This window comes from Miniopterus schreibersii (assembly GCF_964146895.1).
Source record: "Miniopterus schreibersii genome assembly, chromosome: 11".
Lineage (NCBI taxonomy): Eukaryota > Metazoa > Chordata > Mammalia > Chiroptera > Miniopteridae > Miniopterus > Miniopterus schreibersii.
The window spans coordinates 70,311,705-70,326,442 of NC_138111.1; the positions used below are offsets into that span (position 1 = coordinate 70,311,705).

General features: G+C 45.8%; 1 protein-coding gene across 2 annotated transcripts in view; it reads right to left on the minus strand.

The window, feature by feature from the left end:
• Positions 1-14,738, minus strand: part of AUH (AU RNA binding methylglutaconyl-CoA hydratase) — a 156,557-nt gene that overhangs the window by 5,547 nt on the left and 136,272 nt on the right. For both annotated transcript variants that reach the window (XM_081151156.1, XM_081151157.1), the window contains one exon: positions 1,561-1,748. In XM_081151156.1, coding sequence (XP_081007282.1) covers positions 1,561-1,748 — 188 coding nt within the window. The remainder of the gene's footprint in view (positions 1-1,560; positions 1,749-14,738) is intronic.

Sequence of the window (14,738 nt, forward strand, 5' to 3'; positions counted from 1 at the left end):
ATATGGGGAATGAGTCAGAGAAGGGCCTGCCCTGAAAGAGCTTAGAGCGCACAGGCTAATCAAGGACTGAAGCAGTATGCACACCAGGCCCCTCGGGCAGCCCTGGGACAGGTGTGTCACAGCAGCCTGGCCTCTGACAACAACGGACTCCAGTAACACCTCCTGAAACTGGACGCAAAGATCCTGACAAATGTGAGGGGTTCTGGAGAGGAATTTCGTGAGATTCCCCAAAGAATCTATGGCCTCAAACAGACTGAGTCCTATTCGCACTAAATGACTGAGTTCAAGAGGGAGTTATTCTGATCCCAGAAATGGTTAAAGGGTTATAAAACCTGACACTCCACTAGGGATAAAGCCAAATCACAAATGTTTACATAGCAAAAACCCTTTAGTCCACAATTTCAGAAGAAAGGAATATTTGAAAAATACACTAGGAAGAATGTGAGAACAAAGAAACCTTTACACAGACCCAGGCGCACAGCTGTTCCTATCGCAGGTGACGGCTGCCATCTGTGAGTAAATGCACAGCGAGTCCCAGGTTTGACAGTGTAACTGGGAGGAAGTATATTGTGCTCACAGGACTTAGAATAATACCCTCGTCACCACAGAAACAAACACTGAGACAAACCCCTGCTGCTGGTGGGGCGGTGACCTCTCGAGGCCGTCACAGCCAGACCCACTCTGGCACGACCGCCTGTGCTCTCCTGGCCTGTGTGTCGGTGAACCTCAGCTGGGGTTGATCCAGGGACAGCCCATCCATCACTATTTTCGTCCACATGTCTGGTGCAGGCCAGAGCATTCAGGTGGTGAACTCAGTGCTAACAAGTGCTGGCACCTGATGAAAGTGCTTGCGACACATTTCAAAGTATGGCTGCAGTAGAGTCTCATTACCTTCAAGTCTGCACTTTAATTCTGAAGGCTTTCAATGCTAATCAAGTACAGGCAAACCTCAGTTCTCGAACATCTCCCATCTCCAACAATTCGCTTCTTCACCGACCACCCCTTCATGCTGACCTGTACCTGTGTGATCAGTCTCACGTCTCTCAGGCAACAAAAAACAGAACGAGTGAGTATGAGTCAGTTTACCGCTAACCCTCACGTTGTTAACATCTTAGGAAATTGTGCAGTGAATATTTTCATGGTTTTTTTTGCTTTTGTTGCAGCTTATTATTAAATTTTCATTTTTTACTGTACATTTCCTTTTTGTTAAAATTTCATTTACATTACATGTTCTTTTTGTTTTTAAAGTGTTTACAGATTAAATAGTACAGTAGACATGTACTGTATAAAGAAAGGTGAAACGGAATCACTGGGGGGTCTGGAGTGGATTAATTCAATTTACATTACGTCTAGTGGGGAAAAATCATTTGGTTTTCAAATAGCCTCCAGAATGAATTACGTTTGAGGACCGAGGTTCCTCTGTAGACTATTTCTAGTTTTGCAGCTACCATGTACTTCCACTTGGAAAGCAAGACAAGGACCGCACGAGTACGTGAAGCGACTGCTGTTTCTGTAAATCAGCTGTAAGTTACCTAAAAAGAGGAAGTGGATCGGAAGTACCTGAGGCAAGAACTCTTTCGCCAGGTCCAAGGCCTTTCTATAGGCAGCATCGCCCCCCGGGTTCTGTTCCAGAACGTGGCTGACCAAGCCCACTGCCTTGGCTTCCTGGCCATCCAGCACCCGGGCAGAGAAGATAAGCTCTTTGGCCAGGGACATCCCGATGGCGCGAGGCAGGCGCTGTGTTCCCCCTGCAGAGTGAAGAGAGAAAGTGCAGGCAGTGAGCGAATACCCTCTAGGTTTAACATTTCACTATTTCACTTCTTTATTTACGTTTACATGTCAAAATTAGTAACTGGAAAGCTACTTCAAAACAGACTCTAATCTCTGAATTAGTTTATCAAATGAATATCAAGAAGCATGTGAGAATCTCGTGTCATCGTTAAGTGACTCGGGCACTAGCTATTCCTTGCAGCACAGCCAGAGAGCTCCGGAGCCCAACCCACAGCCGCAGCCACAGGAAGAGTCACAGGGCACGCGCAGGGCGAGCACGCTGCCCGCAGCCATTCCCAAGGCGTCACGGACAGGTCCACCAGGTTAGGCAAAGCTCATCAAATTCTGAGAAATTCAACTCATGTGCTTTTAAAGAATCATTTATGGTAAATGGCATGTGAACTAACTCTAATTTAGTAAAAATAAAAACAGGTGGTTCCTCATGAAAATAGGATCTGTGCTGATAGTCATTTCTCAGTGCGAGTATTAATGGTCCCTGACACTGGGGCCAGGAGCTCATTCAACAGAAAGCTGGACAAGGGCAGGCACTTTCTTACTCGTAGCCTCAATATGAAAACAGATGCAATATTAAGATCCATCTAAACCTTATCATTAAAGTGGCCGCTGGGCTCCCCAGGCCACCGGTGGCCCGGAGGCAGGTAGTGGCTGATGGCCAAGTTTCAGAGGAGAGAAGACACAGGCTCACAGTGTTCCATTTGGTCCAAAGTTTACACTTTTCTTCTGTATTAGTTGCCAATGACAATTAAAACTGGGAGGGTGATTTCCTAGAAAAACCAATTTCCACCTGACAGTGAACAGGGCTGCCCCACCCCACACTCCCTTCTACAGGCTGCTCCACCTCTGCATGGGAGGTTTGCTTTCCTTTACATGCCTTCCAAAGGACAGCAACACTTCTTACTTGCATCTCAATCAAAAGTGGAATAATGAAAAATAAAGATCACAGGTTTTGGGAAAGCACATTCCCTTCGGTAACTTGGCATGTTCCCGAGTTTCACAGACAGGTCCATCAGGTTAGGCAAAGCTTAACCTCCTACACGAGAAGAGCTTAACCTCCACACCAAGAACCATGACCAGCACTGAGAGAGCACAGTGGTCAGGACTGACATCTTCAACAGGGCCTGTGCACTGACACAAACACAGTGAGTACTGCTTCTGTAAAACAGCTCTTCATTAAGTTGTTTACACTGCCCAAGCAGTGAGAAATGGTGAGTTTATGTGTTTTACCCAATATGGCAGAAACTGTGTCTGAAAAAAATGAAGCACTGGCAAATTTAAATCGAACTGCAAACAATGCTACTACTGCTCAGTGTAGTAAAGATAGATTTGAGAACTGTGGGGCAAGCTGCATGGAAAATACAGGTTATTTACAGTGTTTCCAAGGACAGCTGATTAGAACAGAGATATAAATAATGCAGCCCAGATAGCTATATTTACTCATGGAGCTGATTAGAACTGTCAGGAGACAGAGGAACTTATGGATATAGTGCTCATGATAAGCACAACAAAAGGAAATTATTCTTGTGTTCTGTAAAAAGTTAAATGTAGATTGGTCAAAATAACAAATGTGATCCTCAGTGGTTAATGTTAAGTAGCACTTTTTATTCAGCTGAAACTCAATATTGTGCAAGTCCATAAAGCTTAAGCCCAGTTATCCTATCACTTCGCTCATACTAGCACATTCCCCAGGAATGAGGATTCTGTAAACATTTAACGAAGGAACAGTCACAAAACTAACACCGTGAAACAGACCCACCACCTTGAGCTGAACGCTATACGTTTCAACACTTTTCTCAATGAACCAAACGCTGGAGGACAGGACACCAGGTTGAGAGGTCATGTTTTCTGATGAAAACAAGCATCACAGAACCCGAGGGAAAACCCTCATCTTGGCTCACCCACTAACACTGCACCCAAGACTTGGCTTTTTGGGTGACATCATGAGCCATCCACTCCAGGTTCTTCATATAAGTGGAATCATACGGCATTTGCCCATTTTACAACTGGCTTATTCCACTGAGCTTGTCCTCAGGTTCATCCAGGTTGTGGCCTGCTTCAGAATTTCCTTCTTTGGGAACGTTCCATTGTACGGGCATACGGTGCTTTGTTTCTTCCCCCTTGATGGACAGGAGTGTTGCTCCACCTTTTGGCTTTAGGACAATGCTGCTATGAATGTGTGTGTACAATTCTTTTGGGTAGACAGCCAGAAGAGGAACTGTTGGATCATAGGGTGACTCTCTTTAATTTTTGAGGAACAGCCATACTGTCTTCCATAGCAGCTGCACCATTGTACATTCCCATCAAGAGGGCACAAGTACTCAGTTTCACCACATTCTCCTAACACTGGTAATTTTCTGCTTTTGTGTTCCGTTTTTGTTGTTCAACAGCAGCCACCCTAATGGGTGTGCAGCAGTATCTCACTGTGTTTTCTGACTTGCATTTCCCTAACGACTCCCGATGCTGTCATGTGTTTATCAGCCATTGGCATCTTCTTTGAAGAAAAGTCTATTTAAGTCTGTTGCCCATTTTTTAATTGTTTTGTTGTTGCTGAGTTGTAGGAGTTCTTTATATATTCTGAATACCAATCCCTTACCAGCTAAATGGTCAGCAAATACTTTCATGGGCTGCCTTCCCACTGCCTGATGCACAGAAGTTTTGAATGTTGATGAAATCTAGTTTGTCTGCTTTTGCTTCTGTTCCCTGTGCTTTTCATGTCATAGTCAAGAAATCACTGCCGGGTCCAATGCCACTTAGTCTCCCCACTGTTTCCTTCTAAGGGATTTGTACTTTCCACTCCAACAGTAAAGCCTCTGATCCATTTCAAGGTACTTTTTGTGTGCAATGCAGGGTAAGGGCCCCGCTTTGTTTCTTCCAGGTGGAAGTGCAGCCTTCCCAGCACCGTTTTTGAAAGGGGCTATCTTCCACAGTTGCACAGCGTCTGATTTGATTCCCTCACTCTTACTGAAGTGCTTTTCCTTAAGAAACCTGTTTGGCCCACTCTCCTACGCTGCAGTCAGTTTGCAGAAATCTAAGACTGATCGTCGAAGCTGTATTTTTACATTTGTGGACGTGAAAAGACCCAACCCCTACGACTTCCAGAAATATAAAATTTGTGATTTCAAATTTTGTAAAAATGATGCGGCCTGTTCAGTTTGCCTTTCTCAATTAATGCTGATAGTGTGAGCGGAGAGCTACAGAACTAGAAGTGGTGAGCCGCAGTGCAATATGGCAATGAGCTAAACATGGCTGCCACGGACCTCAGGTTTCTACAAACGCCTCACGAATAGTTCCCTAAACAGAACTCTCTATGCCGATATTCTGCTCCAGTCTGGAAGCACTTGTGTTTATGAATTAAACAAAACACTGCTGCTCACTCAGTCGGGCTCAATGCGGCACCACATCTCACAACTGAGAGACAAGAAGTGCCCGAGACCTGGTACAGAAGGAAAGGGGGCATACTAGAGGGAATTCACTTTCCTTCACCTTGTATTAATCCTGAATATTATATTTTAATATTAGTTCAAAGTTGGGTATCGTTCTCACGGGCATTTGAGTTCAGGATCACTCAAGTGCCATCTCTAGATACAGTCTTGGGGACCAATGAAATTAAACAATGGAATTAAACAAAATTGTTCCATGCCGACAACAGCCCTACTGCACTGCAGGTTCCCAGAGCTCTACGGCACTATTCAAACTCTCACCACTATCCACCCCACAGCCTCCAGCACGGAGCCCTGACTCCTGCCAGGCCTGCTCTGCGCTGAGTATCGGAGGCTTTTCATAACCTGCCCTAAGTCCCTAAGTTAGATTGTAGAAATAGTGTGCAAACCTACCTCTGCCTGAGTCTTACCGACTATGTGGTAAGTAAAGAGTAAATTATGAAATGAATGCACAGCTTGAACTTATTTGATGAGAAAGGTGTGTGTGATATCTATAAGTAGGTGCATAGTATAAATAGGTACATACATGTACCAAATATGCCCAAACAGTTAGGTGTCTCTGTAGGGGTCAGCCTTATTATTTACAAAATGTTCTGCACCATGCAGGTAATCTGACCCTGGAATAGAAGCAAGAGTGCTACAGGCCTCTGGAAGACCACAACACAGGGAGACACAGAGCCAGCCACTAAGGAAAAGCATCGAGCCACTGCCTATATTCCCAGGAAGCATTCAGGCTTCTGGAAGCCTCGGTTTCCCTGGGCTGGCCAGTCCTCAGAGATCACGGTATCCACAAGTAATACGTGCCCAGGACGCTCTTGCAGGCACCGCACTGCACAACTGAATCCAGGAAAAATGTGCATGAGCCAAGAATGCACAGGACACTCCTGCGGGCACCCCATGGTACTGGTACTATCGAATCCTGGAGAAATGTGCAAGAGCCAAGAACTCACAGGCTGCTGCTGAAAAACAAGTACCTCACCTATCCTTGGGGGCAGTAAACTTAAAGCATGTTTTGCTTCCACAGAAAACAACCATTCCTGAGTTACTTTATCACCAGAAAAGGGTATTATTCTATGGTGTTTCATGAATCTGCATGTGGGTACAGCAGGGTTACAAGAACTGAGATCTAAGTCCGCATCACTATGTTAAGAAGAAAAGGCAGCATCTTGGCCATGGACCCTGCCCCTTCTAATGTGGGGATGCTCGGGAAACACCAGCTGATTTCCAAGGCTTTCTGCCTTGGCTCTGTAAACAAGACTTACTCGGCAGGTCTGAAGCAGGCCCTCAGGCTCTGCACTTCTAACGGGCTCCAACATTCACACAAGGAGATGGTGGATTTTCTGACCCACTGCTGTAAAATGTGAGATGGCAGGCAATTTTTAATAAAGAAATAGAAGTTACATAACCAAATGAATAGCCACCACTTTTGGATACCCCTTTTGGAACTAATTTTCAAGTGACAACACACTTGTTCGTTCATTCAAGAACCTATTGCAACTTCCTGTTAGGCATGTGGGTAGAGCTGTAAGTTAAACAAGCCCCTGCCTCCTGGAGCTAACACTCCCGTCGGGAAGCCCACAGTAAGCAAGCGCACACTACCAGTAGGCAGTAGGCGGAGTGCAGGGAGGACAGTTCACACAGGACTCTGAGGGGGGGCTCTGAGGTGACCCAGAGCTGAGGCCAGGGGAGCACAGGGAGGCATGAGCAGCAGCAAGAGCAGCCTGAAAGAAGCAGGGCCAGATCCCAGGGGAACCACAGTCTGGTAGGACCACGGGTTTGCCCTGAGGGTGACAGGAAGCACTGAGCATCTGAGAGCATCTTCTGCAGTGTTGTGAGGAATGTGATTCTCTAGTGAAGATCTGGGTTTGAGAAGAGGAAGGAGCTAAGCAGATGTCTATACTGTTTGCAGTAGGGCATCAACCAGATCAGAGAGAAAGGGTAAAACAAGTCCCAAAAGCTTTCTATGCCTGTCACTGGCTGCTCAACCTCTACTGCCTCCACTAAAATCCTGGTCTTTTGTGAAAACCTCCACTTGTATGCAGCCTGGGACAGAAGATCCTACCCATGGGGGCTGAGTGGCCCCATCTCCCTCTCTGCCCTGGCACAGCTGGGCAGGCATCCAAGTCAGGTCTGGTCCACTGGGTGTTACTCCCCAGGACTGGGAGGCCTGAATGGATGACCCTGTAACACGAAGACTTTCTGAGCTTACAGGCAATGCAGGGGCAGTGGAATGTCTAGTTCCATTCTGTGCTCCAAGCACTGTTCTCTAGCCAGGTACTGAGGCTGGAAACCTTACAATAAAGGTCCTGTCCGTTTAGGGTGGCCAGCGTCAATTTCTTTTCAACGCCATGAATGATGCAATAACATAGCTAGTTTTGTTTTCCTCTTTCGAAAATAGATAAAGCTCAATGGGACTTCACGTTTTACTTTTTGCAAATAAAATCCATTTGTTGAGTGACCTTGTATGTGCCAGGCTCTGTCCCAGGTGCTGACGAACATGGTGACCAGAAAGACCATCCCTACCTTATGAAGCTTATTATCTTCAAGGCAGAGAGGGAAGAAAGGAAACAAGCAACAAGCACTTAGGAAAACACAGAGGTTGTAGTGAGTGTTACGGAAGGAATTTAAGGCAGGAAAAAAGTTCTGAGATAATCTCTAGATGGCTTATTTAGACTGGGTGGTGGGGGAGCAACCGCTGGATCAATGTGAAGCCCGTGTCTGAATGCTAACAAGACAGCACGTGCAGATCAGGTAGAACACGGGATGGTGAGAGCAGCCAGGGGAAACCACAGGGGAAGCCGAGCTCAGCGTGCTCGAGGCCCAGAAAGGTGGCCACTGAAGCTGTGGGGAGGAGAATGCGTGGGGTGCGGCAAAGCGCGGCGGGACAGGCAGGGTGCAGACCACTCACACGCAATGCGGGTTTACATCTGTGTCTTCCACAGGACACCTGGGGTCCTGAGTGGAAAGCGACGTGACTTGCCTTTTAGAAGATCCTTTGTAAGCTTGGAAGAGATTATAGGGCAAGATAAAAGCAGGGTGCCCAGTGAGAGGCTACTGCCCAAGTGCAGTATGATGGCAGATGGGACTGAACTAGGGCAGCAAAGGAAGAGGTAGGAGCTGAGATTTGGAGCAAGTGTTGTCCAAAATTGCTAGTGAAATGGGTGTGAGAAGAGAAATCCATCCACAGTGTGGATTTCTGGCGTCAGTGCACGAGTAGAAGGTGGTGTTGTTTACTGACACTGGAGAGGCGGGGGGGACAGGGTGCTCTGGCCATGCTAAGTTTGCCTTTTATGTGTGTAAGTGGGGCCATCAAGCATGTGATTGGATATGCAGCCTGATTATTAATCACTACCCTATAGATGGCATTCAAAGCCAGGGGCCTGGATGAGATCTGTTTACCTATCTCACCTAGGGAGATAAAGGAGCAGAGGAGGAGTCAGCAAGAGCCTGAGAAGTACTCACTGAAGTGGAAGAAGGTGGGTGGTGCAGGGGAAGGTGGTATCAACTATAGCCAATCACTTCCAGACACCTACCCTACCACTCACCCTGCCCTCTTCCAGTGAAGTGCAGTGGTCTTCTAGGAAAGATTTCCTCCCTGAAATAAAGACACCCAGGAATAAACAGGTTTCTTCCACGATGCTGTCATGTTTACACGTGACACCAGGGGCAATGGCAGCCACTTTATGACCCTGAGGGAAGCCAGCAAAAGCTGAATGCTCAAACTGAAGATGGTGCAACAGAAAGACATCACTGAGCCGCTGAACTTACTAATCCTGACACTGCCTTACTTTGTGTGGTGTTACGAGGTATTTTCGTATTGCCTAAGCTACCTGAAATAGGACTTCCTGTTATTTGTACCAAAAATTTTCTGGAAGTATAGATGGATTGAGGAAAGAGATCTGGACACACATTTTGAAGAGTGGAAGGCAAACATACTGGGGAAATACGGTAGGATTTCTGGGCAGGTTTAATTGCACATTTGACATTTGTGGTCCTGAGATGAGTCAGCATGGGGGTGGGCACAGAATAGGTAGATAAGCTCCAACTTTGCTGGACAAGTACAAGAGGGGAGAAGCCAATTAACAGTGACAGTTGACACTTATTGAGCAGACATATTAATTTGCTCATTTAATCCTCACAATTCCCCTATGAGGTTGGTGCAAAGGTAGTTAAAGTTATTTTTAAAGAAGTCATCATCACAAAGGATCATAAAATCTAAGCTGAGTGGGGAGAGGAGGGACATGGCTGAGAGGGGAAGTGTCCTGTGAGGTCCAAGAAGACCTGAAAGGTTAGGGTGTTGCCAAGCGAGGTGCAGGAAATCTAGATTCAGAACGGAGATGCTATTGGTGATGCTGAAGCCCAGCGCATTACCGTGGGGGCACTGGGAGCAGATGGGAAGGAGGAAAGACCTCTGGAGATGTATCAGAGAGCATTACCGTGGGGGCACCGGGAGCAGATGTGAAGGAGGAAAGACCTCTGGAGATAGAGAGAGAGAGCTGTCTGCAGTCCCATGCATGGTGTAATGTGATGTGCAAAATGTTCATCGCAGTTTAAAACCCAGTGAGTAGAAAATATTAGGATCCTGGGGATCTATGACTCTCAGTGGGAAAAATAGCATTTCGTAGCCATTCAATTTATTAAAATACTAAGTAACAATAACATGATCTCTGCATAATACTTAGCATTTTAAATATCAATGACCTAATTCTTCAACATTTAATGAATTCATTAGGGAATATGTTTGTGTGGAGAAAACAAATCTATCAAGTACGAATTATTTTTCCTTCTATGCGGATTAAACATATAATGTAATAAAATAAAGAATTTAAAACTGTTCACTGGTCAAGTGAAAGTCTGGTGGTGGGGGCAGCAGCGGGCATCCAGGTGAGGGTGGGACCAGCGACAGGGTGTTGGTTGGTGAAAGAGTGAGTGGAATAGCAAATACCCGAGGTTCATTCACATCCAAATCTAATTCTCTTCTTGACACTGAAATTCTGGAAGCAGGTAGCTTTGAACGTGTGTCTAAAGCCACAGACAAAATGACAGGATGAAAACACTCAAAATGGTGTGATATCTTATTTCTTTTGTATCAATAATACAAAAATAAAAGTTTGTAACTTAAGAGTTTAAACGGTTGATGCTTTTCCTTTACTAATTTCAAAATAACAAGGTGCTTCCCCAGCATCATGCATGCGGTAACCACCTGGTTTTTAACTGCTGAGAACCATCACACTCAGACTTCACACGGTGGAGGCCCTAGAAGCCCCTGCAGTTGTCCTTGTTACTTTACCGCTCAAACCACCCCGCCTCTGACTAGTGAGCACTTCCCTAAGATTGGCTCTCCAGTCCTTTCAACATGACCGTATTGTCTTTGATAACCTCTTGTGATCTGCCATCACAAAATGTTCCGAGCTCTTGGTGCACATCTCCGCCCAGAGCTCTCGCTCTGTCCAATGGGGCTGCGTTTTAAAACCTAACCCTCTGCTCCCATCATAACCAAAAATGAGCACTCCCGAGCGCACGTGGGGAGTTCTCCGCAGTGCGGACCTTGCCATGTGACACTACCAAGTCCTCCCCTTTCACTGTCTACCTTATATATTCAGTTTCTGTAACAATACCTACACTTTGATTGCTTTAACTACTTCCTCTAAACTTTGTAAGTAGACCACAAAATTCTGGGACGTTTTCTCAAGGCTGCAGAGAGAGCAGAGATGGCCTCCCTATAACGTCTTCTGCTATCCCCAGCCTGCCTCTCTATTTTCCAGGCTATCTCATGGTCTGAAAAGGCCGCCGAGGCCTTGCCATCACGTTTGCAAGCCAGGGAGCAGGAAGGAAGATCAGGGGAAGGGCAGAGGTGCTGTTTTCAGAACCACTGGTTAAGTCCCAGCCAACAACTGCTTCCACCTGTGCTTAGAACTTGCATATCTGTCCTTACAGAGGTGGCAGGTCACCTTCCTGCTGTGTTTCGAAGATGCACAGGAAATAAAATCGGGACTCTTACTACGGGAAAATGAAACGGCTAAAACTATTTTATTATGTAACAAAAGGTCTTCATGTGTATGTATTATTTGGATACAATGAAAATATATTTGAAATGTCATATTCCTGTTCAAATTTTTTCCATCATTTAATCTATTATTTTAAGAAGGTATCATTTTCCCCCCCTAGATAATGGGTACCTTGGGATTATACCACTTACAACAAATTTAAAGTATCAACCTCTATGTCAATAGTGGCTTAAACAGAGCAACCTGGTTTTTGTCAGAGAAGGCAATGAAATTCTGCAGCGTCTGCCTGTCTCCCCTCCCCTTGCACCCCTGCTATCTCGCGATGCCATGACAGGTGCAGCAGCCACCCCCAAATACAGATGCCACTTTCCTTTTGTTGCATTTGTATATACTTAAATAAATTTAAATGAGCTCTGTTTAACATTTGACAAATCAATTATAACGTAAAATGTTTTAAATCACAGAACTCAACTTACGGCTTTGGGTTATAAATTATGTTGTAATATTTACAAGGGAGAAGAGAGCAAGTATGACTATTTCTATTTTGAGGGAGTTTTTTTTTCGCTTATATCTTATCCCTTCTCTTATGACTTCATGAAGAAGGAAGCCACAGTAATAAAGGGGGGCACTCACAGCAAGCACTTTACAGTGAAAGCTATGTAGATGCTACATTAGGGCCACCTGTTGACAGAATCTGAGGCGACCTCTGACTCCTGCAAGTAAATATCACCTTTGAATTCCTTCTAAATCCCCTCCCATAAACAGCAAGCCCCACTTAAGATTATTTTCTCCTCGAGCTGTGAGGAAACATGCCATAGACCGTGAGCTTTGGATTCCAATGCCTGCTACAGCTCATGAGCGTGGAAACCTCTTAGAGGGTGTCAGGCAAGCGCTTTCCTGATAGATCTGGGCTGCATGCTTACACAACTGACTTCCTTTCACACAAAACACAGGGTCAAAGAGGACGTGCTGCGTAGGCAAACATGGTGTGTGCACCGGTCTCATAACATGTGTCGCAATCATGTGAAAGCACAGAAATATTTATCCTTCAATCTGTGACCAATGTTTACAGTGTTGTAATACTTCCCATTCCCCGAGGCTTTGCCGGATGTTGTAAAGCAATGAGGACACGTGCGTGTGCGCGCGCGCACACACACACACACACACACACACACACGGGGGGGGGGGGCGGATGGTAGTGACTGAGGAGGAAACCTGACTGGCTAACCCCAGCAGAAACCACCTGAAACACATCAGCTCGCACTTTACATGGCTCATGCGAAAGGAGCACTCAGCAAAAGCTTTTAGGGCAAGGTTAGTAAGACTGGACATACACATTTTTTTCCAGATCAAATTAAGCTGACAGGCCAGAAACTGAAACCTCTGCGACACCGCTTCCACTAGTACTTAATATAGAAAGCTCTCTTGACTACTATCCCATTCACTGACCGAGAAAGAGATCAATATACCAAAGTTTTATTCATTAAAAACAAAATAATGATTATTTTAAAATGTTTATATGCACTTTTCACAACAAATATTTGCTGAAGCATTGTTATCTTTTTTTTAAATTCTGAAAAATACAGTGTTACATACCAGCTGAAATGTAAAATCTTATTAAAACGACTTTAAAGACTGCACATCTGTTCCTGTGGGCCGCCAGCACTCCACAGTCCTCTGCCACCTGCCCAGTCGCTCCTGCCAGACCTCCCTCCCACCCTGCCTGCATCTGGAATGGAGCAGTGGGAAGACGGAGGACATGGCTGGGCTTGTCAGGTCGAGCCCGTCTGAAGCTCGCAGTCAGATGAAACTTCCTGTGGCGGTGGGCATGGTCTATGTCCGGCTGTCCAACATGGGAGCCACACTAGCCATGTGGCTACTTGAAACATGACTAGTGTGGCTGAAGTTTTAGTTTTAGTTCACGTTGATCCATTTAAATTCAAACAGTACATGTGGTCCTCAGCCCAGTACTGCAGCCTAAGTGTAGCTCCTGCAGTCTCCCACGAGCTCCTTTTTTGGTCATGATGTTTGTTTCTGTTGCAAAACCAAAGAACCCTTGTTAAGATCTATATAGTTCACTCAAACGTACGCAGCGTCTTCGTCACGTGATGCCACTGAGGCGCATGGTCTGCACACCTTCCCCCAGCGCACCTGTGTGGTGGGAGGACGCTGCTCAGCGCAGAGCGGGCGAGAGGCTGCACGCACCACGACAGAATGTTCCAGCCCAGGTAACCTCTGCCGGGCCACAGTGAGGAGGAGGGAGGCGTCCAGGCCAGTGACTCACCCCTTCCTACAGTACAGCGCGGCACTGTACGCAGGAAGTGGGCTCCTACAAACTGGACCAAGACGGAGACCTTCCTCAAGCCTTCAACATAACCCCACCCAGGCAGGCCGGAAGTTAAGACACACAGTAAGTGCCCAGAGAGAACAAAATGGGCAGGAGTGAACTGGTGACTCCTCTGTACTCTGATTTTCACCTAGTGGCACACAACTTACTCTTGCTGCCTTTCAGACTACTCACACACATGTATGTAGCTACGGTACTAAGTGAATATGAATCTGTAGATATACATGTACATTCCTGACAGCCGTAAAAAAATTCTTGGTTAATTTTGTTTAAGACAGTGATATTTATCACGTCTCATGTTCACTGCACTGGATAAATTACAGAAATACTGAAATGAGTTAGCAAAATTAACAGCTTCATATCTATAGATAGCAAGGAATTCCACCGCTTTGAGTTCCATCTACCATTTTGTACTTTTTAAAAATCTCTTAAACACTGGAAATTATGTACTGACACTGCCTAAGCACAGGGCGGCGAAGATGGTGCTCATCAGCCGTGCCGCCTGTGCTTCAGGAGGAAACTGCTCCACCGTCTGGGGATTAAACAAGCACTGCTTTAGTGATTCAACGTGCACTGTGAGGTGCCCCTAACTCAGGGGCTTAAAACTGCACACACTTTTCTTTCAGTTTTTGTGGCTGTATCTTCTGGCTCTGGGTCCCTCATGAGGCCACGGTCCTCTGCTTCTAGCTCATTCCCTCGGTAGTGGGCAGACCCTTCCAGTCCCCCCTTACATGAGCCATTCCACAGGCTGCATCTTGACATGACAGGTGGCTCCTCCCAAGGTGAGCAATTCAAGACAGAGAGCACACAGGACGAAAGCCACAGTCTTTTCATAAACCCACTTGGGAAGTGACTTCCCATCACGTCTGCCACCTTGTTACAAGTGAGTCGGTACGACTGGCCTTCACAAGGAAGGGTCACGTGGCTGCCCACCACAAGCACTAAAGCTGGTCAAGCAACACACACTGCTAAGGTCATCTTTTTTCTGCCCACCTGTCCTTTACCAAAAAGGTTTCTTCCCAGATCACACTCAGAGAGTATTTTCTAAAAGTTCAAAATCATCTTTCATTCTTTCAAAATCAAGGAGATGAACAAACATGTTAACTACCAATCTTTAAAAAATAATAGAGAGGGAAAAGTGGAAAGAGTGAATAT